We start from the raw sequence: 24,724 nt of genomic DNA on the forward strand, positions 1-24,724 counted from the left end.
ACAATTTACTTGTCTACTCTCCACCTGATGGGCATTTCTGTTGTTCTGAATTTCCGCTAAGATTGAAATGAACATCTTTGCATGTAAATGTATACATTTGTCTCAGATCTACACCTAGAGTGGAATGGGTGGGTTGTGGAGTGAGTCCCTCCTTAGTTGTATGAAACATTGCTGAATTGCTTTCTAAGGCAGCTACCAACTCACTCCCCACCCCCAGCAGCCATACTTTCTTTGAATCCTGGTCACTCAGTATTGATAGACACTTATATCTTTGTCATTTTGCTGAGTGTGAAATACAGCCTCATCCTTGTTTGTTTTCTTTTCTTTTCCCTTTTCTTTTTCTTTTTTTTTTTTTTTTTGACAGGGTGTTACTCTACTGTAGCCCAGGCTGGAGTGCAGGGGTATGATCACAGTTCCCTGCAGCCTTGACCTCCCAGGCTCAAGCAATCCTCCTGCCTCAGCCTCCCAGGTAGCTGGGACTACAGGTGCACACCACCATGCCCAGCTAATTTTTGTATTTTTTGGTAGAGACAGGATTTCACTTTTTTGCCTAGGCTGGTCTTGAACTCCTGGGCTCAAGCGATCCTCCTGCCTCAGCCTCCCGAAGTGCTGGGATTACAGGTATGAGCCACCACACCTGGCCCCTCATCCTTGTTTTAATCCACCTTGTCATTTTATTTTATTTTTATTTATTTATTTTTGAGACACAGTTTTGCTCTTGTTGCCTAGGCTGGAGTGCAATGGCTCAATCCTGGCTCATTGCAGTCTCCAGCTCCCAGGTTCAAGTGATTCTCCTGCCTCAGCCTCCCAAGTAGCTGGGACTACAGGTGCACACCACCACGCCCAGCTAATTTTGTATTTTTAGTAGAGATGAAGTTTCACCATGTTGGCCAGGCTGGTCTCAAACTCCTGACCTCAGGTGATCCGCCCACCTCAGCCTCCCAAAGTGCTAGGATTATAGGCGTGAGTCCCTGCACCAGCCTACCTTGTCATTTTAGATGGCTAGAGAATATTCTACAGAAAGGGTGTGATTTAGCCAGGCCTTGGGTGTTTGCTCGGAATTTTTTTTTTCTTTTGTCAATTTGATGGGAAAAAGCAGTATTTCACCATTGTTTCAATTTGAATTTTCTCAAATGCCAAGGAGGTTGAGTGTCCATTTTCCTGTTCCTGTTCCTCAGCCTTTAGGCTGGCGAATTGCCTGTTTACATTCTTTGTCCATTGTCCCAGTGGATGTTGTCCTTATCTATGAAGATTTTGCTAAGCATCCTCCCATATTATGTCTTTAAAAACAAAACCAAAGGAGGGCACAGGCCCAGAGAGCCTGACTGGCCTCAGAAGGGGCTACTCTGATCTAGGGGGATGTGCTCTTGGCAAAAGTAGCAGTTGAGCTGCCTCCAACTGCTACTTTTTCAGAAACTGAGGCCAGCAGTGGCGTGGGGCAGCCCATTGCTCACCTGGTAAGATTAGAGGGCCGCCTCAGCGGCCTTCCTGACAACACAGGTGATCCCAATTCCTCATCAGCATCTCCAGCCCCTGGTGGGCAGAGGGCACAGGAGAGATCAAGCATCTCAGCTCCCATCATTGTACCATGGGGACTGAGACCCAGAGAAGTCAAGCGATGCCCCCAACCTTACACAGGAGTGGGTAGTCCAGCTGGGGCTCCCTACAGAAGGCAGGCTGCTGTGCCCCATCCCACACCTACAGCCCCAGTCAGTAGCTTGGAGTGCTCCCAGCCCAATCACGGCTGATTGGAGTGGTGGTGGGGGGGCGGGGTGGGGGGCGCTGCTGGTATATAAGCCTAGCGGGCAGGCCCGGCAGACTCACACCCGGGTGAGGGGTCTGCCGGTTCCACCTGTCGGTCTCATGGCTCCTGGGAGTGTCACCAGCGACATCTCACCCTCCTTGACTTCCACAGCAGGATCATCCAAGTCTACTGAATCTGAAAAGCCCGGTGAGCAAGAGGAGGCAACCCCTGCCTCATCCCGGCGAGCCCACTCCCTGGGTTGCCCTTGACGCTCCACAACCACTCCTCGTCCTTTCCCAGCCTGGCCCCAGCACCCACCTAGCACCCAGCTGCTGAGCTCAACTGCCTTTTGGCTGAAAAGCTGATCTACAGGTAGCAAGGCCAGGTAGGGGCTGGGGGCTGGGGCTGGCTAAGCTCAGGGAAGAGCCACAGGGCCTCCCAGCTGGAGCCCATTTCCTGCTGGAGACCGTAGCCCATAGCCGGACTGCAGCTGTGGGCAGCTAGTTGGAGGGACTGGGGCGGGAACATTTCATGCAGGGTTAGGCATTCCAATTTTCAACCAAGAAACTCCTCAGGGTTTATCTGGACATGAGGGTCCACCGAGGCAAACCAGGACCAGTTCACTCCCTTGAGGAACTCCCGGTCTGACGGGGAAGCCCAGTCCGTGGCTAGGTGCTGTTTGCTAATGTGGTATGTGCTTCAGTGGTGGTCATCCAGAGCTGGGGGAGCCCAGAGGAGTCCCCTAACCCACTCTGGGACGTCAGGGAAGGCTTCCCAGAAGAGATGACCCTGAAGGATGGGTGTGCCTCAGCCAGGGGAAGTATTCTATTTGCCAAGACACCGAGGAAGATAGGGAGGGGGTCCCGGTGCCAAGAAGAAGAAGGGCAGAGTTAACTGGGAAGTCAGAAGTCAGAGGTATCCAAACCAAGGTGGATTTTGAGCCTTGAAGGATGAGTGAGAGCAGCCTGCATGGCCAGGAGGAGAAAGGCATCCCAGGCAAAGGAAATGGCATGGGCTAAGGCCTAGAGGCCAGTGCGCCAGCAGCTTGTCTCGGAAGCTGCATCTTCCTTCTGGGAAGGAGGGAAGTGCTGGGGCAGTGCTGGGGGAGCAGTGGGAGGAGGGGCCCATCACACAGGGCCTCCAAGGCCGTCTTCGGTTAGGTCAGCTCTTCTATTGAACGGGAACCATGGACGGTTTCAAGCAGGGAGGTGAGGGGTGTGAGATGCAGCGAGGGGAATGCATGGGGTGGGGAAGAGGCAGTGGAGAGGAGGCTGGGGCTGGGGAGTTGGAGAGGAGAGGCCAGAATATGGAGAGAAAAAACCTATGGAGAGGCCTCAAGTGGGTGTGGTGGGGAGGAGAGGGCCCAGAATGCCCCCAGTTCTTGCTTGGATGTTGGGTAGGTATGGGCAGTGGGGGGTGTGGGGCATTCCTGGAAGAGAGATGAAGGGCAGGTTTGGGGGGCTGAGCTCTGTTCTGGACATCCTGGTACACGGCAGGCATGGAATAGCTGCCGAATAAGGGGCTGGGGTGAGAGGGGACAGGCCTGAGGGAGGACTCTTGCGGGTGGCTCTCTGGGACAGACATGGTCTGGGGGAAGCAGAGGAGGCATTGGAGCTGCTCCTGAGGTCAGGCCAAGTGAAGACCCTTGGGAAGCCCTGTAGCACTGCAGCTGGGAGGGCTCAGACCTCCTCAGAGGCCCCCATCCCCTCTGTACAGATGAGAAGACTGAGGCCTAGAGGGCAGAATGAAACTCCTGAGAAACCGGGAGTGACCCAGGACTACACCAACTCAACGGTTTTGGCCCCCAGATGAATATTCCCACACTGGGCTCGTCACGGCTGGGAACCAACAGGGGTTGAATTGGATTACGTCTCTTTATAATTTTGCTCTAGATCTAGAGTTTCAGGAGTTTTTTTTGTTTGTTTGTTTTTTCTATTGAAAAAATTTTTTAATGTAGCCAATTGATTTTTTTAAGTCTTTTTTTTTTTTATTGGAGACAGGGTCTTTCTTTGTCACCCAGGCTGGAGTGCAGTGGTGTGACCTCAGCTCACTGCAGTCTCCACTTGCCAGGCTCAAGCAATCTTCCCACTTCAGCCTCCTGAGTAGCTAGGCCTACAGGCACACACCACCACACTCTGCTCATTTTTAAAGACTTTTGTAGAGTCGAGGTCTCACGATATTGCCCAGAATTTAAGTCTTTACATTCTGCAGATTGATCAGAAGTCAACATTTCCAGTCACCACATTTAAATCCGGTTTCACATTTTAATCCCTTTTATGCATTTCATGGTGACTGACAACTTCTCATGCTTCCCCCCACCCTTGATCCTACTTCATTTGCAACTTTTTTTATAACACCTTATTGAGAAATAATTCCCATACAATACAATTCACCCTTTAAAGTGTATAATGGCTTTTGGTATACTCAGAGTTGTGTATCCATCTCTATAATCAATTTTAGAATATATATATATATATATTTTTTTTGAGACGGAGTCTCGCTCTGTCGCCCAGGCTGGAGTGCAGTGGCCAGATCTCAGCTCACTGCAAGCTCCGCCTCCCGGGTTTACGCCATTCTCCTGCCTCAGCCTCCCAAGTAGCTGGGACTACAGGCGCCCGCCAACTCGCCTGGCTAGTTTTTTGTATTTTTTAGTAGAGACGGGGTTTCGCCGTGTTAGCCAGGATGGTCTCGATCTCCTGACCTCGTGATCCGCCCGTCTCGGCCTCCCAAAGTGCTGGGATTACAGGCTTGAGCCACTGCGCCCGGCCAATTTTAGAATATTTTAATCACTTCAAGAAAACCAGTACCCATTAGCAGTCACTCTCCACCCCCACTCCCCAGCCCTGGCAACCACCAATCTGCTTTCTGCATCTATGGACTTGCTTATTCTGGACATTTCATATAAATGGAATCAGACAGTATGTGGCTTTTTCTGACTGGCTTTTTTTCACTTAGCATGTTTTCAGGGCTCCTCCATGTCGTAGCCAGGGCTTCACTCCTTTGTATGAATGGATAATATTCCACGGGATGGGTAGAGACCACATTTTGTTCATCCATCTGTCAATCATTCATCATGGATGTTTGGGCTGTTTCCATCTTTGGGCTGACATGAAGGACGCTGCTATGAACAGTCATGTATACGTTTTTGTGTGGACACGTGTTTTCATTTCCCTCAGGTATATACCTAAGAGTGGAATTTTTTGGTAACTTTTTATTATGAAAACTTTCAGGGCCAAGAATGGTGGCTCACGCTTGTAACCCCAGCACTTTGGGAGACTGAGGTGGGAAGATAGGTTGAACTCAGGAGTTTGAGACTAACCTGAGCAATGTAGTCAGACTCCTGTGTCAAATAATAATAATAATACAAAAATTAGCCGGGCGTGGTGGGGCATGCCTGTGGTCCCAGCTGCTTCGGAGGCTGAGGCGAGAGGATCACTTGAGCCAGGGAGGTCAAGGCTGCAGTGAGCCATGATTGTGGCACTGCACTCCAGCCTGCGTGACAGATTGAGACACTGTCTCAGTAAAACAAAACAAAACAAAAAACTTTCAAATGGATACAAAAGTAGACTATACCAAATGGTCTGTAACTCCCTTCCACTGTGCCCATCACCCAGCTCCAACAGTCATCAGCTTGCGGACGCTCTTGTTTCATCTGCTGGGTTATTTCAAAGCAAATGCTGGATTTATTTATCATTTCATCTGTCAATATCTTTTATAATATTTACCTTTAACAGGTAAGAACCTTTTAAAAAGCAATTGTAATACCATTAGCACACCTCAAACAATATTATCCCTAATATCCAGTATTTCCTTCCAGGGTTCACATTTATCTGTTACCTTTCTTTTTCCAGTTGGATTGTTCAAATCCTGCTCTGGGAATGAGCATTTGGTTGAGAGGTTTCCTAAGGATCTTTAGTCCATAGGGTGCCTCTCCCACTTTTTCTTTCCCTCTTATTTGTGGAAGAAACCACGCTGTGCGCCCTGGAGAGTCTCTCAGTCTGGGTGCCTCTGAGAATGTGCACATAGCACCTGGAGGTCCTGTAAACCCATAGTTACATCTAGAAAATTCACCCAATTTAGATTTGTTTTTCTTTTTTTTCTTTTGTTGAGACGGAGTCTCGCTCTGTCGCCCAGACTGGAGTGCAGTGGCCGGATCTCAGCTCACTGCAAGCTCCGCCTCCTGGGTTCATGCCATTCTCCTGCCTCAGCCTCCAGAATAGCTGGGACTACAGGCGCCTGCCACCACGCCCAGCTAGTTTTTTTTTGTATTTTTTAGTAGAGACAGGGTTTTACCATGTTAGCCAGGATGGTCTCGATCTCCTGACCTCGTGATCCGCCCGTCTCAGCCTCCCAAAGTGCTGGGATTACAGGCTTGAACCTGGCCTAGATTTGTTTTTCTAAAGGAATACTTAGTTCTTTAAAAAGAGAGACTTGGCTGGGCACGGTGGCTCATGCCTGTAATCCCAACACTTTGGGAGGCTGAGGCGGGTGGATAATGAGGTCGGAAGTTCAAGACCAGCCTGGACAATATGGTGAAACCTCGTCTTTACTAAAAATACAAAAATCAGCCAGGTGTGGTGGCATGCACCTGTAATCCCAGTTACTTGGGAGGCTGAGGCAGGAGAATTGCTTGGACCCAGGACGTGTAGGTTGCAATGAGCTGAGATCACGCCATTGCACTCCAGCCTGGGGACAGAGCGAGACCGTGTCTCGAAGAAAAAGAGAGACACTTAATAAGCCTTGAGGGGATACTGGGAGCTTCCATGCCAGCGGTCAGTGTCTTGGGGACAGGGGGGCATCTGACCATTGCTGGGCCCTCACCCACCCCCCACGGGCCAGCTGATGCCTGCCACTGAGTTGTGACTGGGTCCTGGGTGATGGCCTGCCATGTCTCCTCAGGCCCGAGCCACAGCAGCTTCCCAGTGGGACGCCGCCACCCCCCAGTGCTGCGCATGGTGCTGGAGGCGCTGCAGGCAGGGGAGCAGCGCCGGGGCACGTCGGTGGCGGCTATCAAGCTCTACATCCTGCACAAGTACCCAACAGTGGACGTCCTGCGCTTCAAGTACCTGCTGAAGCAGGCGCTGGCCACTGGCATGCGCCGTGGCCTTCTCGCCAGGCCCCTCAACTCCAAAGCCAGGGGGGCCACTGGCAGCTTCAAAGTAAGCGCCCCTCAGGGAGGACATAGCCCAGGGTTGGAGCAATGGTCCTGGCCTCTGTTAGCACTGTGGCCTCTCCTGGAAGGCCTTTCCCCTCCGGTCCCCTGTACTTGTTCCTCCTGTAGTCTCAGCCGAGATGCCCTCTCCTCCAGGAAGGCAGGTAGTGTGCCCCCTCTGAGCTCCCACTACAAGAGTCGCCCTGTTGGTGTCCAGGACAGGTGAACTGTTGCATGTTTGGGATCCCAGGGACTGTGCCAGCTGCGCTAACTTCTGGGTCCTGGGTACGTAGTCCCTTCCTGGAATTCCGCACCACAGCAAAGGGTTTTCCCCCTGCTGGCACCTCCCTGAGCAGCCATGTCCTGCGTTTCAAAGGGGAGAGTTTCATCTTCATAAGGAGGCTCCAAGAGGGGACCCAGGCCAGGTCACTCAGAGCTGAGGCAGGTCTGGGACAAAACTGCACCCCAGCATCAGGACTGTCATCAGCCACCAGGAATACCTCAGGGACCAGACCCAGGGCCTGACTTGTCATTGCTGGGCCCCCTGCATCTTGCCCAACTTCCTGCACGTAGCAGCTGCCGTGACAGTTGCCATGGAACACTGGGGAACATTCTCAGCCTACCCCAAGCCGGTCCCTGTGGTTACCTGGTGACAGATCACAGAAAGTCTCACCCTAGTAGAACTCCTGGGCGTGGGTCAGAGCCTGGACTCGCGTCATAGCAGGACCAGGCGGCTGGGCAGGGAGAAGAGCCAGAGGGGCGTTGGGTGTCTGATGCGGTGTGCTGGCAATTGAGGGGTGAAGGTGGTTTCTAGTCTTGGTGATGGGGAGCCCTGAGGGTTGGGGGACAGGAAAGAAACAGCTTGCCAGGAGCCCTCCCCTACCCCTGCCACTCACACCCTTGGTGATGGTCCCACTGTAAAGAAGAGAAGACGTGGCTGTGCTACACGGCTGGAGGAGGGCAGATGAAGCTGTGAGCCCAGAGCCATCTGACCTCAGTCCATGTTCTGCTGAGTGTCAAGGGGCAAGGTGGCGGGGGCATGGGGCATGAGGCAGGGCAGAGCTTCAGGGTGGGGAGGGAGGGGGAGTCCAGAGGCACAATCTGTGGGAAAGCGGCAGGGGCAGGGTGGGTGGTTGAGAGATCATGAGATCCTAGAATCATAGTAGACAGTGCCTCCAAGGACAGTGGCTTCGTGCCTTCTCTCCGCCCCTCACTGCCTGCGGAGCCCCCCTGTTTGGAATGAGGCCTCCCATTCGGAGTCTTACGGAGGGTGGGGGACGTGAGGCACCTGAGGCTCTGCTTTCAGCCCACCCTGTGTCCTCCTCCAGTTAGTTCCCAAGCACAAGAGGAAAATCCAGCCCAGGAAGATGGGCCCCCCAATGGCCTCCAGGAGAGTGGGCGAGGCTAAGGGGAAGGGCCCCAAGAAACCAAGCGAGGCCAAGGAGGACCCTCCCAACGTCGACAAGGTGAAAAAGGCAGCCAAGAGGCCAGCAAAGGTGCAGAAGGCTCCTCCCAAGCCAGGCACAGCCACAGAGAAGGCTCGCAAGCAAGGTGGCGTGGCCAAGGACACGAGGGCACAGTTGGGAGAGGCTAGGAAGGTGCCCCCCAAGCCAGACAAGGCCATGCGGGAAACTTCCAGTGCCGGCGGGCTCAGCAGGAAGGCAAAGGCCAAAGGCAGCAGGAGCAACCAAGGTAGCTGTGTGACTTTTAGGGGGTGGTGTGGGAATGGGGGTCTTGACAGCCACTGGAGTAGGGTCGGGGAGCCAGCTCTGGAGAGGGGTTTCCTTATCTAGTGCATGTGCCCTGAGTACTGGGCTTGACCTGGAGAGACATGGTAGCTAGTTGGGGGAAGGAGGCAGACATTTCAAGGGTTATGAACGGGGAGGCAGAAACCAGGAGCGTGACTCATTCTTGAGGCAGGGGTCAGGGAAGGCTTCCTGGAGGAAGGTGTCTCAAGCAGGGGAAGGGCCTTTGCAAAGGCCTGGAGGCATAAAGAAGGTGGAATTTTTAGGCCAGGCGTGGTGGCTTATGCATTTAAGCCCAACACTTTGGGAGGTCGAGGCGGGCGGATCACTTGAGGTCAGGAGTTTGAGACCAACCTGGTCAACATGGTGAACCCCCGTCTCTGCTAAAAATACAAAAATTAGCTGGGCATGGTGGTGTACACCTATAATCCCAGCTACTTGGGTGGCTGAGGCCGGAAAATCACTTAAACCCAGGAGGCGGATGTTACAGTGAGTTGAGATCGCACCACTGCACTCCAGCGTGGGTGACAGAGTGAGACTCGCTCTCAAAACAAAACACAAGAAGGTGGAGTTTTTGAGGAACTGTACATATTTCAGTCTACCTGCAGTGTTGGCAAGGAGAAGGTGTGAAGGGCAGCTGGAATCAGGGTTTTATCTGGAGGACGATGAGCTGTGGAAGGATTCTGACAGGAAGCAGCTAGGGCTAGAGTTATTCTTTTTTTCCCCTCTCTCTTTTAGAGACAGGCTCTTGCTCTGTCACACAGGTGAGTGCTGACCCCAGGAATTAGAGCCAATCTGGGCAAGATAGTGGGATCCCATCTCTGCAAAAAATAAAGATATTAGCCAGCGTGTTGTTGCACACCTGTTGCCCCAGCTACTTGGGAGGCTGAGGCAGGAGGCTCACTTGAGCCTGGGAGGTCAAGGCTGCAGTAAGCTGAGATCGCACCACCACACTCCAGCACAGTGACAGAGTGAGACCCTGTCTTAAAAGAAAAAAAGAGTATTCTGGCTGCCACGCGGAAGATAAATTAAAGGCTCGAGCTGACAGGCCCGTTAGACTTTGGCTTTGGTGGGCTTGGAGCACTACTGCTTTGCATAGAGCAAGTGCTTCAGTTAACCCTCCAGCCACTCTGTGAGGGACATGCTGTTATTCCCAGTCTTCAAACTAGTCACTGAGGCTCAGAGTGGCTAAATGATTTGCCCCATGTCACATAGCTGAGTGAAGACCTAGGACCCAGGAGGGATGGGGGTTCCAGAGTCCCTGAAACTTCCTGCCCCACCAGCAGTGCCTCCTTCTTCCCCTACAAAACCTCCATCACATTCCAGGAGATGCTGAGGCCTGCAGGAAAACCACCGCTGGGAGTAAGAGTTCAAAACCCACGGCCAGCAAGGTAGGCGCCTGCATGACTTTCCCAGCCTGGCTGCCTGCCCTGAACAGGCCAGAGCTTGGGCATCCCACACTCAGCCTCTGGAAGGGTCAGCCAGGGATGGGGTTCAATTTCTTTTCCTACAAAGCACAGTCTACCACCTTCTTCTCTCTGCTCCCCCGGCACCCTGGGGTGTTGCCATCCCTGTCTTACAGATAAGAGCCTAAGGCTTAGAAGGGCGATGTTGTATACCCAGAGCCACCGAGCTGGGATTTCAGCCCTTCCCAGCTGTCTCTTTGCTCCCGGTTTGTTTTCGTATAGGTCACGAATGGTGCTGCTTCCCCGCCCAAAAAGAAGGTGGTGGCCAAGGCCAAGGCCCCTAAAGCTGGGCAGGGACCAAACACCAAGGCTGCTGCTCCTGCTAAGGGCAGGGGGTCCAAGGTGGCACCTGCACACTTGTCCAGGAAGACAGAGGCCCCCAAGGGCCCGAGAAAGGCTGGGCTGCCCATCAAGGCCTCATCATCCAAAGTGTCCAGCCAGAGGGCTGAAGCTTAGGGCCAAAGGCAGGGGTGGAGAGAAACCGAGCCTCTGCCCTAGTTTTTATTCTTCAGCAAACCACTGCTCTATGTATTTCATTGTAAGCTATTTATCAATAAAGACTTCTGTTGCTTTTTCCTCACAACTGGTGTGGGCAGAAGCTGAGGTTCAAGGATTTGGCCATTCGGTCCTTCATGAACATCCGCTGAGCACCTGCTGTTTACCTGGCCAATGCTGGGGCTCTGATAGGAGGTCCTGCCTCAGGGATACAGACTGTGTGCTGTATGGGGCTGCGGCATAGACATCAGATATCGGGATGCAAACGGGCTGGTGGAGGGAGAGTAACCCGGCCCTGAGATCAGGCTTCCAGGAGGAGGTGGCTTTTGATCCTAAAGGATGGGTAGCTGTTGTCAGGCAGATGACGCAGAGGGTGCCATCTGTGGGGTGGGATGAAAGGAGGGGATCTGTTTAGAAAGACCCCTCTGGCAGTGGAAAGGAAGGATTAGAGTAGCTGAGAAGAGAGGGAGACCTTCCAGCCACTGGTTCCCGAGTGCTCCTGGGCCCGGCGCTGTGACAGCCAACAGGTGTCCTACTCCCCAGCCAGCGCCTGTGCTCTGAAGAGGTAGGGCTGGCTGCTAGTTTAGACAGCATTGGAGGGGCTGTCTGAGCAAGGACCTGTGTCTGGAGGGGGTACAATTTCAGCAGAAGGAAGAGTGAATGCAAAGGCCCTGGGGTGGGAACATGCTTCTCAGACTGGGAGCTGCAGGAGAGTCTGTGGCTAGAGCCCAATAAAGGGAAGAACAGGAGTCTCTCCGACAAGGTCCAAGGTGCTTTAAAAACATCCGTGGCACTCCTCACACGGAGAGACAGGCTCTGTGTCCCTGCCCCTTGACTCCAGGCTCTATGCTTGACCAGTAGAATTCAGTGAGAATGATGCTGTGACAATTTCTGGGTCCCACCTTAAGGCAGCTTCTACTTCTTGTGTTTGGGGACACTTTTTGTTTTGTGATACTCACTCTTCGAACTTGGCCACCATTCTATGGGAAAGCCCAAGCAGCTTGTGGAGAGGAACTGAGGACTCCAATTTTCAGCCCTCGCTGGACTCTCTGACCAGCTGGTACCACGTGCCACCATCTGAATGCAGCGTGTTGGAACTGCATCTTCCAGCCCTAACTGAGCTGCCCCAGCAGAAACCTGGTGGAACAGGGACAAGCCTTTCCTGCCAAGCCCTGCCCCGATTGCAGATTCATGGGCAAAATAAGTGACTGCTGTTATTTTAAGCCACTAGGTACTGGGGTGGTGTGTCCTGCAGCAGTAGATCTTTCTAAACAGATCCCCCTCCTTTCACCGGAACAAGGGCTGCAGGGTAGATGACGGCTGGATCACACAGGGCCTTGTAAGCCTAGGGCAAGCACCGTGGGCTTTATTTTAATTGTTATAGGGAACCATTAGAGGACGGCAAGCAACAGAGTCTCTGCAGGCATGTGAGCAGGCAGACAGGCCTGCGAGGAGGCCCCTGCTACAACCCAGATGAGGGGTGGTGGCCAGCCAGGACATGTTCACAGAAGGAGGGTGAGAAGTGGCAGATTCTGGATCGCTGTTGAAGATGGTGTGAACCGGCTCTGCTGATGGATTGGATGTAGGAAGGGTCACTGATGAGTCTGCAGTTTGGGTTCTAGACAGCTAGGTGACTGCTGGGTGACCATTTCCTGAGGCGAGGACTCGGCACGTGCCGGGAGGCTGCCGAGATACGGTCTTGATGAGAGGTGGCAGCCTAGCCACGGAGGACAGAGAGAAGGAAGGGGTGGACTAAAGGGAGTCAGAAGCAAACTGCCCAGGACTTGAGAAGGGGGCAGACAGGGTGCAAAGGGAAGGAGGCTGCTCAGCATGGGGCATCAGCCGCTCCCTTCCTGCCCCTGCTCCATCACCCCACCCTCTCCCCTTGGAATCCCGGCTTTGCCTAGATGTGCTGACAGCCTCCCTGGGGTGTCTGTAATGTGGCTGCCAGCAGGACCCAGAGGGGGCACCCAGAGCAGATGGTGGAGTGGGGTTGGGCTGGTGCTTCCTGAGGAGAGGTCTGCTCCTGCCCCTCATTCACGGCTTGACGCGGTGCTGTCGGAGGCACCTCCAGGCAGACTGTGGTGTGGGGGGCATGAGTGGGCATCTCATATCCAAGAGCTGGGGGCAGGGGTGGGAGGTGTCTAGTGTCCATGAAACTTTGGGCAAGTTACCTCCCTAGCTGCAATGGCTTCTTTCCTTTTCAAAGGAGTTTAGTTTGAGGATGCTACATCAGGGGTCCCCAGCCTCCTATGACCCTCAAAGGGTAAGAGCCTCCCTCCTGCCCACAGCTGCCAGGTCCTCAGAGCCCCAGATAAGGATTATAGCTGGTTCATGGAAGGTGGTTCCTTCTGTGCTGAGAAACGACTCTGGAAACTAGAGATTTCCTCCATTTGCAAATACATTTCTAAACTTCAAGGAGGAACTGAATGTTAATCAGACATTAAGACAGGCTGTGGAATATTTAATGACATAGAAAGATGTTACTGACATATTGTCGCATGGGGGAAAATCAGGTTGCAAAATGGTGTGCACACCCTGAGTGATCCTGAGTTCACTCCTCGGCCCCGCCCCATCCAAGCACCCCATGCAGGTGGCGTTCTCAGAAACGCTCGCCACGAGGGGTTAGGGCAGCTTTTATTTTCTTCACGCTTTTTGTGCTTCCTACATTACTCTGGGAACCCTGTATTCATTCCAGAATCACACCCACCCCTCTCACCCTCAAAATGCTATCAAATGTGCTGATAACTTGAATTAGAAAATCTGCTGCTTAATAAGAAGGAATCAATGCTCAGAATAGAAAATGTGAAAGATAAAGACTGTCTTTCCACACAGAAGCCACTGTAGGAAAAAGCTATTTTTAAAGCAAAAGGTTGTTTACTTTTCTCCTCACTTTTCTGTTCTCATTAATTTTAGAACTGGTATCTGTGGGATTTTGTTTAAATTTTATGAATCTTTTGTCCTAGTTCTTACTCTTGATAAATACATGTGTAACTATTTTTCCTTCACAAAAGCAAGAAATTAAATGGAGTTGCTGTACCTTTGGAGCTGGCTCTCGAGATCTTTCCCCGGGGTCGGGGAGGAGCCAGCAGGGCTGGAAAGGGATGTCTGCATCAGGTTCATTGTTCTTGTGGGCAGGGGTGAGGAACAGCCTGTACTGTGGGGAACAGCGTTTAGGGTTAAACTGGGCTTGGGGGTTCAACTGCCTGCTTCCTTGTCTGAGAAATGGGCTTAATGCTATGTATTTTTTTTTTTTTTTTGAGACGGAGTCTTGCTCTGTCGCCCAGGTTGGAGTGCAGTGGCCGGATCTCAGCTCACTGCAAGCTCCGCCTCCCGGGTTCACACCATTCTCCTGCCTCAGCCTCCCAAGTAGCTGGGACTACAGGCGCCGCCACCTCGCCCGGCTAGTTTTTGTATTTTTTAGTAGAGACGGGGTTTCACCGTGTTCACCAGGATGGTCTCGAACTCCTGACCTCGTGATCCGCCCGTCTCGGCCTCCCAAAGTGCTGGGATTACAGGCTTGAGCCACCGCGCCCGGCCGCTATGTATTTTTTAAGCCTGATGAGAAATTCAGGGCAAGTTAGTGTCAGTTCCCTTTCCAGGGTGGTCACCTTTGGCCGCCCCACCCACTTGGGGGACCACTGTGGAGACTCTGGCCTGGAAGGAGCATGGGACCTGGTCCTTATTCTGTCTCTTCCTGGTTGTGTGACCTTGAGAAATGCTTCAGCTGTGCTGAGCCTCAGTTGCTGCGTCTGTCATGTAGGGATGCTAGCACGTTCCTCATGGGCTTGTTAGAGATGAGGTTAGGAGCAGGGCCCACCCAGTTGCAGGCAACATACAGTAGCTGTGAAATCTTCCTGGAGGTCCTGGGGTATCCTCAGAGCTTAAAGAATGGCGGCTCCGGGCCAGGCCCACAGCATGCACGCAGCCTGCACCGTCTCGTTTCATCATCTGGCCTCTGCCTTCTCAGAAGCCAGTCAGGTGCCTGCCCAAACCTCAAGAGTACAGCTGAGACGGAAGGGATGGCAGGCTCCCTCCTTCCTCTCTCTCACAAACTGGTAAAGAAACTGCAAAGAAACTGCATGTTCTTCGGCTTGGCTATCTCGGGACAAAGGCTGGAGCCCACAGTTGGTTTGTCTGTCAGGCTTTTATTATAAAGAAGATTCCAGAGTCCCGACTGCCCCCCTCCAGCCCCCATGGGCTCTGAGCCAGTCCCAACACTGGCTGAGTTGGCTGCAAGGGGCCTGCATGGCCCATCGGCCATAGAGGGTCGCTTCTGGCAGGAGTGGAATGGGTGGTGGTCTCAGGCGCCAGGGGCGCTCTGCCAGGTCTGCCCGCTCTCTGGAACAGTCATTTCCAGTGTTGCATGGGGAGCCTCTCGGGACCCCTCCCCGGGTCCTCTGCGCAAGCGGCAGCTATTCACAGTTGGTGCATGATACGTTTTTTAACATATAAAAGCTTTAAAAAAAAAAAAAAAAAAAAGTGGTGCTATCTTTAGAAACACTTTCAGCAAGATCAAGTAGCCCAGCTACAGCCTTGGTGCGTCTTAACCCCTCTCCTTTCCCTGGAGATGGAGCTCCCAGCTCCTGTGCCCCCTGCCCCTCCCCTCCCCACTCCCTGCTCCTGGAGGAGCCCACAGAGCACCCCATGGCACGGGCACTGCCCACTCTACCAACAGCCGCCCAAGCAACAAAAATCTGACACTACTTGAAACTGTCTGTGGCCAGGATTCTCTTTGGGTGAGGGGGAAGTGGAGATAACATTTTGGGGGTTGAAGCAGAAACCAATCAAAGGTCAGTTCAAGGAGGGCTCCCTGCACCAGTGTGGATGAGGTAGAGTTTCTGGGCTGCAGCCTCCAGGCTGGTGGCCTCCTCTCCCCTTCTTTGTGCTTGGCCGCCTGGATGCGCGGGGCTCTTGGCAGCAGGACCAGCTGGAGGCTGTGAAGCGAGTGGGTGGGCACAGTGCAGGCCATGCTGGGCAGACGGGAGAGCCTGACCAGCTCTCTGGCCCCCGTCCCAGAGACTGATCTGGGGATAGGTGGGAGGAGATGGAGGTGCCCAGGAGTCAGGGCTGGGGCACCCCTGCCTGGCTCAGAGCAGCCCCTCCTCCTGCCCACGCCCCAGCCGTCTCTGCTCAGTATTCCCCAGCCTGAGTCACAGACACGGGGTAGAACATCAAGTTGAGGCCCGGGGCGTCCGTTTCTCCCTGCAGCAGCCTGCCCAGCTCTCCATGTGTCTCAGGCCTCACTGTAGCACTCATAGATGTTGTCCTCCATCAAAGCCACCACTTGCTCAAACTTGTGCTGCAGTTGTGTCCTCCGGGCTGTGGGGTTGGCCTCCAGCGCGGCCATGATCTGAGGGGAGCAGTGGAGTCAGTCGGGCCATGGCGGGTGGCCCTGCCTCAGTTTGTGGGGGAGAACACAGCCCTGAATGTCTACCACAAGTGACATCCGTCTGTGAGGGGCAAGCACCCTGAGATGTGTGTACTTGAGTAGGAAGCTCACCTGCCCCGAGGGCAGGTGCCTCACCCTGGGGCACTCACCTGTGGCCGATACCTCTTGGCGTACTTATAAATCTCTGCCATGGCCACATTGGTATTGAACTCATTCTGGTATTTCTATAAGGAGGCAGGACGGGGAGGAGGACGTTAGCCCAGCGGTCAAAGCTGAGCCAGGCCCCAGCAAAGCCAGCTGTTTACACAAATCCCCCCCCTTAACTCCACATGGCCCCCACAGCATAGTTCAGCGATGAGGCCCCTCAAGTCCTATGAAGACAGCTTCCTGGACCCTGACCTCCAAGCTCCTCTCCATCCAGAGGGTGCTCTCCTGCCCCCACGCCTCAAGCTCTGGGAAAATGCGTGACGAATTTGCAGGCCGGCAAGAGGCCACGGCCACTTCTGAAATGCCCGCTGCATTCCCTGCCCTTACTCCAGTGGAGGCATTGAGGCCCAGCTCCCCCACCCCTGATCCCTTAGCTCATCGGGGACCCCCCCGCAAGCCGCCGCACCCTCGACTCCTCGGCCAGATGGGCATTCATCTCCTGCTCGCTGAGCGGCGTCATGTCCTGGATCTGCTTGTAGTAGCGCTGCACGATCTTCCGGTACTCAGGAATCTCCTTGGCGTAGAGGAGCTTGTTGGTTGGTGAATCCTGGGCAGAGAAAAGCGAGGGTGTTAGATGGCTGCTGAAGGACGGACAGATCTGGTCGTTTTCTGGATGAGCCCTCATCCCTCCTGCCACGTAAGTGACCTTAGCAGGCCCCTGAGGCCCAAAGAGTCTTGCCCGGTCACTGAACGTCTCTGTACTCAGCTGGCCCCAGACCAGGGGCTCCTCACTGTGCTCTGTCTGCCCTGCCTACTTTCCCCAGAATTGTTAGGACAATGATCTGGGGGGGAGGGAGGGGCTACTTCTTTCAGGGGGAAAAGCGCACGGGCGTGCCAGCTCTTCACTGCACACAGCCCGTTCCACGTAACAAGGATGTGTCCTTCTCAGGGTGATAGGTCTTGGTGTCTAGGATTTCTGGAAGCCTGAGTGCTGGCTCAGTGGAATATTTCCCACCACATGCTCCTAACGCCTGAAAGAAGTGCCAAGAACACTCCCAGTTCTTTGTCAGTCACGGGCATCCTGCCTTCAGAGGCAGTACGTGAGAAGTAGTGGAGCGATGGCATTTTCTCTTTCCCCTGGTCTGTCTCTGAAATGCATGGGCTAAATGCAGGGCCACGCACGACCTGGACCAATCCTGCAGTGCCAGCTCTAATGACACAATCTCATCCCTACTCACAGCAAGCGGGTGTTTTCCCGCCTCCCTGTCTTTGCCTGTGCCGTTCCCTCGGCCTGGAAGGCCATCCTCTTTCATCTTCAACCTCTAAAGCCAGACAGAGCCTTGTGTGCCCCCCACCCACTGCATGAATCTCAAGAGGTCCTAGCCACCCGTCACCCCTCTGTCCACTCCTTCACTGAATGCTTGCTTGAATGGCTTTTGACTTTTAGGGTCTGCTGCCCAGAGCCTGGCCAGGTTTTCAGACGATGTTGTGCCTGACTAAGCAGGTTGTCCAAGCTCATACTGGCTTTCCCACACCAGGTTCTCTGGCCTGTTTTCAAAGCCAGTGCCAGGCACAGCCATGGCAGGTGCAGTTGGTCTGCAGAGATACAGAGTTTCTGATGGAAGGTACTGGATTCTAGGTATCTCCCTGTCTGAATGAGTCACTCATCCCATATCCCCTAGACCTGAGCTCTTTCGGTTCCCCTCCCAGGAAGATCTCTGAGCTCAGCCTCAGAGAGTCGAGGAGGCCACCCACGGTTGGCACCCCACTCTGGCCCTGTGCATGGGCCTGGCCTGGTCCTGGGAACAGCCAACCTTGCCCAGCTGCAGGTCAGAGATGGAGCAGGCATCGATGAAGGCCTGCGCGATGACCGAGAGGCAGGCGTCAATGTGGTCTGTCTTGTCGATGTCAAAGACAAACTGGGGGTTCTTCAGGATGTTCACCCAGAACCGGAGAGGAAGGCTGTGGGGTAGGGTGACAAAGGCAGTGAGGGTAGGGTGAGGTAGGAAGCAGTCAAGGGACAGTCATGGAGAAGAGACCTGGCTTTGTCCCTCAAGGGCCTGAGATTGGGGCCTTGTCACAAGATGTAACCTTTGGGGTGGCAGTGGGGCTGAGAGCCGGGTTTCCTGCTGGAGCAAGGCAGGAGCTGCAGGGCTTAGCTACACCCCCAACCCCCTGCTGATCCTCCAACCAGGTCCTATTTCTCATTAGAACCAGGTGCCAGTCCCCGGGCACCCCTGGCTCCTCCCTGAACCCTTGCAGGCAGCAGGAAGTCCAGCATTAGCAGAGCAGCTGTGGCAGGGCTGTGGGGGGCAGGGCCTGGAGCTCTGGCCTTGTCCTCGAGAGGCCAGAGAGGGTAAGCAACACCCCCAACCCCACCTCAGGCCACCCGGTGACTCAGCAGCCTGGGCATGTGCACCCCCAGAGCTCTGGGAAGCTGCTGACCTGCACAGAGGTGCCTGGGCTGGTGGTATTCTTCCTGAGGGTCAGGCTGGGTTTCCAGCAACTTCTTGTGGGGATGTGTGACCCCGACAAGCTAAGAGGTGCCTCAAAGGAGGGCTACCAACTGGGTAAGGGATTCAGGTAATGTGGGGCCGAGCCTGGCTCTACTATCCCGGGCTGTGTGGTCTTGAGCAGGTACTGTTTCTCTGAGCCTCAGTGTGCTCATCTGTGAAGGTACCCGCCTGAGAGGGGTGTGGGAGAATGACAGTAAGGGCAACACCTAGACCATGCTCTGGGCACTCTTCTAGTTAATTCCTACCATTAACAAGGGTGGCATTTTACAGTGGAGGGAAAACTGAAGCACAGAGAGGCTAAGTCACTCATCCAAGAACGCACAGCTAGGAAATGGCAGAGGAGGGCTTGAGCCCAAGCAGGCGAGGCCAGAGACTAGACTCTGAACCCCCTGCCACAGGGGCCCCAATGGCACAGTGAAGTCCGCACGGCCCCCCACCCGCCACCTGTTGGTCTTCCAGATGTGTAGGGTGTCGGGGTCCGAGATTCCCCTCTTCTCAGCCTGTTCCTCCAGGAAGTCGAAAAAGTACTTGACAGCAAGCGGAGGCTTATCTTCACGGATACTCAGAATGGCCTTGAACAGGTCATCCAGAAACTTCTGCAGCGTGCCCTGTGGGGGAGTGGGGTGGCCGCCGTCAGCCCTGGGCCACATGCAGAGGGCTAGTGGGCACCCTTGGTGGCTCTGCAGCACTTGAAAAGCCCAGGCTGCTGAATGAGGAAGCCACGCGGTGTCAGGCTGGTCACCGAGCCTCTCTGGCCTCAGTTAGCATCCGAAACTTGCCTCACAGAGCTGTTGAAAGGACTCATCAAGGCACTGGCATGTATAGTTGAGACCTGGAGGCACCCGAGTATGGGCTGTGGGGTGCCAGCGCTGCCACTGAGCCATGCGGCCTTGGGGACATCACTGACCCCTCTGGGCCTCCGCTGTACCCTGTGACGTGGGCTGACATGGAAGTGCCTGTCAGGCATTTTTCCTGGCTGTGAGAAATGCCTCAAGTGGGACCCTGAGCCTTCAGCCTCTTGCCCCTCCAGCCCCACAGGGGAAACAGGAAGAACTCACACCCCTCTTCCAGCCGTGTGTGCACAGCTGGCCCTGAGCAATGACCCTCTGGGGGCTGGAGCCTTGTACCTACTGCACGGAGGGGAGACTGAAGCCGGACCCACCTTGGTGGAGAGCAGGCGGGTCAGGTAGATTTCTGGGAGCACCTTCTTGCGATGGCTCTGCCGGTGAGACTTCTTGGGCTCTGCCAGCTCGTCCGTGGGCAGCACCTGGAAGGCCGGGCAGTGGTCAGTGTCCACACCAGGCCCCATCCTCGGCCGCCTGTGGGAGGTCTGGCTCTGCCATGCTTCTTAGCACACAAGGGTTGTGGTTCCCTCCTAATTCTGGGCCCCATCCCTACTCCCCCACCTCCAGCCTTTCTCAGGGCCGGGAGCACTTTTCCCAGAGGCCCAGGGCCACAGAAAGCCAAGGCCACACCCACCGAGGGGCTGGACCCCCGGGCTGAGGCTGGGCACTCACCAAATGGAAATACTTCTCTGTGTCCAAGTCTTTCACTGCAAGAGGAAAACACAATAAATAAACATGGGAGAGTGGGGGACAGAAACAGCAATGAAGACAGAAAGATGGGGAGAGAAACAGAAGCAGAGACAGAAAGATGGGGAGAGAAACAGAAACAGAGACAGAAAGATGGGGAGAGAAACAGAAACAGAGACAGAAAGATGGGGAGAGAAACAGAAGCAGAGACAGAAAGATGGGGAGAGAAACAGAAGCAGAGACAGAAAGATGGGAGAGAAACAGAAGCAGAGACAGAAAGATGGGGAGAGAAACAGAAGCAGAGACAGAAAGATGGGAGAGAAACAGAAGCAGAGACAGAAAGATGGGGAGAGAAACAGAAGCAGAGACAGAAAGATGGGAGAGAAACAGAAGCAGAGACAGAAAGATGGGAGAGAAACAAACAGAGACAGAGATCCAAAGAGACAGGCAGAGAGAATGAGACAAGAGATGCAGAGACTCATGGGGAGACTGAGTCTGGGAGAGACAGAGAGAGAGAGAGAAGTGAGATCCAGAGACACACAGAGAGTGAGACAGAGTGAGGCAGAGAGAGAAAGACACACACACACAGTGACCACAGGGATGGAGGGACTTGGAGGGAGGGACAGCGGTGGAGAGAAACAGAAAGATGCAGCCACGGGGGAGGAGGGGCCCCAGGCAGGCAGAGGTGGCTTCCTTCACCCACCCCACCCCTGAGCCCAGCGCTCCTGTCAGCCCAGACTCCCAGGCTGCTGGGAGAGACCGAGACTCTGCTCTCAACCTCAGGAGGGGACCCCGAGACCCAGAGGAGCCCGGGCTGGCAGCCAGGCGGCTGTGCCTGGGGCGTCTGAGGCTGTGGAGGGGGCACTTGAGGCAGGGACATGGCCCAAGGCTGAGATGGGCATGCTGGCCCCCCTTCTGGCCTGGCCACTGCCCAGACCTCCCGGAACTGCATCCCGCCCTCCCGGGGCCTCTCTCCATCTGCCGCAGGAAATCAGCTTGAGGAGGCCTGGTGTGCGCCCTGCCCCAGCAGTACTGGGTCAGAGGAGGCTGGCCCCGCCCAGCCTCCACCAAGGAGGCCTCAGCCCAGGCCAGCCCTGACTCTCGGACCCTCAGTTGCCCCACAGGGGCATGGGATTAAGCCCCTGTCCACATGCAGTCTAGGCTTCCTTCCCACATGCACCCGCACTACCTCGGCCCAGTGTGTTGTCCTTCTTGTCTATAAGACTCATGGCCAGTGAGGCACCTTCGGGGATCTGATGGGAGGGGAGAGGCTGAGGTCAGAGGCTGGAGGTTGGGGTGGGGGCATGAGGGTGGGGAAGCAGGGCAGGGGGGCAGGGCTGCACCTTGTAATGGGCCAATGTGTTAAGCTTCTTGCGGCCGTCTTCCACCACTGAGGTGTCGTCCAGGTCCCGAAGGATGTAGCTCTGTGTGCTGGAGGCGAACCACTCTGGGGGACAAGGAGCAGACCATCAGGGTCTGGGCAGGGAGCTGGGCCTGAGGGGTGGGTACCGGCCCAGCCACACAGGGAGAGGCCTCTCGCTCTCTCCATGGAAAATGAGGCAAGCCATACCTCTCTCTGAGCCTCCATTTTCCCATCCATAAAACGGGGAGGGCAGGAAAGAGCTGGGGGAGACAGTGTGAGCATACAAAGTGAAGGTGCCAGGGTGGAGGGCACAGAGGACGAGCTCTGGAAATGGCCTTGTCTGCAGGGTTGTTAATGTTACAATTGCTGATGAAACCCTTGGCCTAACCAAGAATCCTATAAAACCCACTCCAGGCCCCACGTGGTGGCTCACACCTGTAATCCCAGCACTTTGGGAGGCTGAGGCAGGAGGATCGCTTGAGCCCAGGAGTTCAAGACCAGCCTGGGCAGCATAGCATGACACTATCTTTACAAAAAGTAAAATTAGCTGGATGTGGTGGTGCACACCTGTAGTCCCAGCTACTCAGGAGGCTGAAATGAGAGGATCACTTGAACCCAGGAGGTCGAGGCTGCAGTGAGCTGAGATTGCACCACTGCACTCCAGCCTGGGTGACAGAATGAGATCCTGTCTCAAAAACAAACAAACAAATAAACCCCACTCCAGCATCCCTCCTTTAGGAATTAGGATGCCTTTCCTGAAGGCTTTTTGCTGTTGTCTGTAGCTCACTCACACTGCAGGACTTGTCTCCCTTTGTTTCTGCCGAGGGGGCCTCATTGGATCCTCTCAGGGTCCCCACATTCATGTACCCATGCCAGGTGAAAGGAGTGTTTCCCGTCAAGGCAGGGGCCAGCCCCAGCTGAAGCACCTGACACGGGGTCTCTGCCCCATTCCCACCCACCGAGGTCGACGTCCTCTGCACGCGGCCACTGGGAATAGGGCACATTCTTGCAGAAGGCCTCCAGGATCTTCTCCTTGACCTGTGTCAGCGTGTCAGTGTCCATGGCCCGCACGCTCAGCGAGTCCATGCCACAGCCCTGGAAGGACACGTTCAGGTTCTGCAAGAGGAGAGTGGGAGAGAAAGGTCAGTGAGTTGCTGCCATCACTATGCCGGTGCCCAGGCAGCCATGCCCTGTCCAGGAAGGCTGGGTCAATGCCGTAGGCCGAGACGCACCAGCCCTGGGACCCTCCCCACCCTGCCGACTCACCCGGGGCTTGGCCTCGATGTTCTCCCGCAGCAGCCACTCCTCATTGAGTGTGTAGCGGGCCTTGCCCGTGATAGCGTCAATGGAGCCCTTGTTGATTTGCTGCTTGATGGCGCACAGCAGCAGGAAGAATGGCTCCCCCACCGTCTCCTGGGGTGCACGGGGGTATCAGGGCCAAGGCCCCCTCTGTATTCCAGCCCCCATGCCTTGGGCCAAACACCTTCACGCCCCCGTCCCCCAACCCCTTAGTCTCCTTTTGGATCCTGGTGTAACACTCTCCTCTTCAGGGTGTCTCCACGGACCCTAAGCTTGTGTTCATTAAACAGCACCAGCTGTGGGTGGGGGCATTCATTGCCTCATCCCAGCGACCCTTCCGGATACGCAGTATCATCTTTACTGTGCAGCCAACAGTGCCAAGGCTCAGAGAGGGCAAGTGACCTGCCCAGGGTCACCCAACTGGGAAGCGGCAGGGTAGGAATCGGACCTGGCTCGGCTGATTCCCAAGCCTGTGACTTTCTCCTAAGTGGGCGGCCCCAAGGGTGAGTTTAGGTGGACCCGGAACACCGATGTGGCCTCGACCCCACTCGCAGGCTGATGACCGTGGAGTCTCAGGCGGAATGGGGCGCAATGTCCCTGCTCTTGCCCATCTCCAAGGGTGGCCCTCCAGGCAGTGGCTCTGCTGGACCCACAGCCATGAGCTGATTCTCAAGGCCATTGCCCAGCAAGGGACCCAGGTGTTCTACTGGGATAGTTTTACTTAACTATCCACCAAAAAGGATTTAAAGAAAAATTAAGTACATAATAGTATTAGGCAGATTTGGCAAAGATTACGAAGGCAGCCTGCCAGCCCAAGTCCTGGTCCAATTCTCCAGGTCTGGGGCGTGGGAGGCACTGATTCCCTGCTTTCTAGAGGAGGAAACAGGCTCATAGGGGAAGGCCTGGCTGAGGTCACAGAAAGAAGCCAGGGGAGTGAGGTCCAGGGTCCACAGTGGCCCTTGTGGTTCCTGATGGCCCACAGTGAGGCAGCCCGCGGAAGGTGGAAGCACCCCAATGGCCCCTCCCAGGCCCTGCCTCTGCTCCACCCCACTACCCCCTTCCCCCAGGAGGAGCCGTGGGGCTCCCTCAAGCTACATGGCCCTCAAGCCCCCGGCTCAGGGGCAGAGGCCCCATTTGACAGAAGGAAACCAAGGCCCAGAGAGGGCAATGAGTAGCCCAGAGTCACACAGCTGGGATGTGCCAAAGATCAGACTCAAGCCCAGGACATCCTGGCTGGGTGCAGTGGCTCTCCCCTGTAATCCTGGCACTTTGGGAGGCCAAAGCGGAAGGATTGCTTGAGGCCAGGAGTTTGGGACCAGCCTGTGCAACAAAGCAAGACCCCCATCTCTTCAAAAATTAAACAACAACAACAACAACAACAAAAACAGAACATCTGAGGCCCTGGTTCTGGGCTCCAGGCAGGCCTTTGCCTTTCTCCCACAATCCTCCAGGCAGCCCTCTAGCCTCTGGCACTGTAGGGCAGCTGGATGGTGGGACAAGACCAGAGTCTGAGCAACCCTTGCTCTGCAGAAGAGAGCTTATGGGGGTCCTTCTGGCAGAATGCAGGAGGCCCTGGCTACCAGGCCCACCCTCTTCCCAGCCTCCGCTCTCATCTGGAAGATTCTCTGGCCTTCCTTCCATTCCTTCCATGAACATCCCCTCCTCCTGGCCTCTGCCCTCCTGCTGTACCTGATGCCTGGAGCACCCTCCCCACCGCTACTCGCCTGGCTCTCTCTTAGGTCTCAGCACAGGGTCGCCTGCTCCAGGAAGCCACCTTGAAGCCTCCAGACAGACGGAGGCCTCATGAGCTGAGCTCTGCTGCAAGGCACTGGCCACTCTGTATTTTGTTTCCACATCTCGCCACTAGGGTTGG

At 54.9% G+C, this 24,724-nt stretch overlaps 2 protein-coding genes across 5 annotated transcripts in view; one reads left to right on the forward strand and one right to left on the reverse strand.

Annotated features, from left to right (window-relative positions):
* The first annotated feature begins 1,863 nt into the window (after window positions 1-1,863).
* On the forward strand, window positions 1,864-10,690 carry LOC104676630 (histone H1oo). Of its 2 annotated transcripts, XM_010381506.1 has the most exons (6): window positions 1,864-1,974; window positions 2,946-2,952; window positions 6,644-6,903; window positions 8,225-8,588; window positions 9,968-10,032; window positions 10,330-10,563. In XM_010381506.1, the coding sequence occupies exons 1-6, from the start codon at window positions 1,864-1,866 to the stop codon at window positions 10,561-10,563; spliced, it is 1,041 nt and encodes a 346-aa protein (XP_010379808.1). The 2 variants fall into 2 exon arrangements, with proteins under 2 accessions (XP_010379808.1, XP_030776388.1); XM_030920528.1 differs by lacking the exons at window positions 1,864-1,974; window positions 2,946-2,952; window positions 6,644-6,903 and adding an exon at window positions 7,609-7,699 and having other exon boundaries at window positions 10,330-10,690.
* A 4,042-nt stretch (window positions 10,691-14,732) lies between these two features.
* Window positions 14,733-24,724, reverse strand: part of PLXND1 (plexin D1) — a 53,126-nt gene continuing 43,134 nt past the window's right edge. For all 3 annotated transcript variants that reach the window (XM_030930953.1, XM_030930607.1, XM_030931357.1), the window contains 11 exons: window positions 22,819-22,965; window positions 22,512-22,668; window positions 21,533-21,636; window positions 21,379-21,442; window positions 20,175-20,209; window positions 19,820-19,924; window positions 19,102-19,265; window positions 17,956-18,103; window positions 16,608-16,748; window positions 16,144-16,218; window positions 14,733-15,955 (listed from right to left, as the gene is read on the reverse strand). In XM_030930953.1, coding sequence (XP_030786813.1) covers window positions 15,839-15,955; window positions 16,144-16,218; window positions 16,608-16,748; window positions 17,956-18,103; window positions 19,102-19,265; window positions 19,820-19,924; window positions 20,175-20,209; window positions 21,379-21,442; window positions 21,533-21,636; window positions 22,512-22,668; window positions 22,819-22,965 — 1,257 coding nt within the window. In that variant the 3' untranslated portion in view covers window positions 14,733-15,838. The remainder of the gene's footprint in view (window positions 15,956-16,143; window positions 16,219-16,607; window positions 16,749-17,955; window positions 18,104-19,101; window positions 19,266-19,819; window positions 19,925-20,174; window positions 20,210-21,378; window positions 21,443-21,532; window positions 21,637-22,511; window positions 22,669-22,818; window positions 22,966-24,724) is intronic.

This window comes from Rhinopithecus roxellana, chromosome 1 (genome assembly GCF_007565055.1).
Source record: "Rhinopithecus roxellana isolate Shanxi Qingling chromosome 1, ASM756505v1, whole genome shotgun sequence".
NCBI classification, from domain to species: Eukaryota; Metazoa; Chordata; class Mammalia; order Primates; family Cercopithecidae; genus Rhinopithecus; species Rhinopithecus roxellana.

Bases quoted from the DNA above. Each gene is read 5' to 3' on its own strand.
- LOC104676630 (XM_010381506.1), top strand. From the start codon at position 1,864: ATGGCTCCTGGGAGTGTCACCAGCGACATCTCACCCTCCTTGACTTCC. The intron at 6,904-8,224 runs GTAAGCGCCCCT...GTCCTCCTCCAG, and splicing joins GGGCCACTGGCAGCTTCAAA to TTAGTTCCCAAGCACAAGAG. The intron at 8,589-9,967 runs GTAGCTGTGTGA...ATCACATTCCAG, and splicing joins AGGCAGCAGGAGCAACCAAG to GAGATGCTGAGGCCTGCAGG.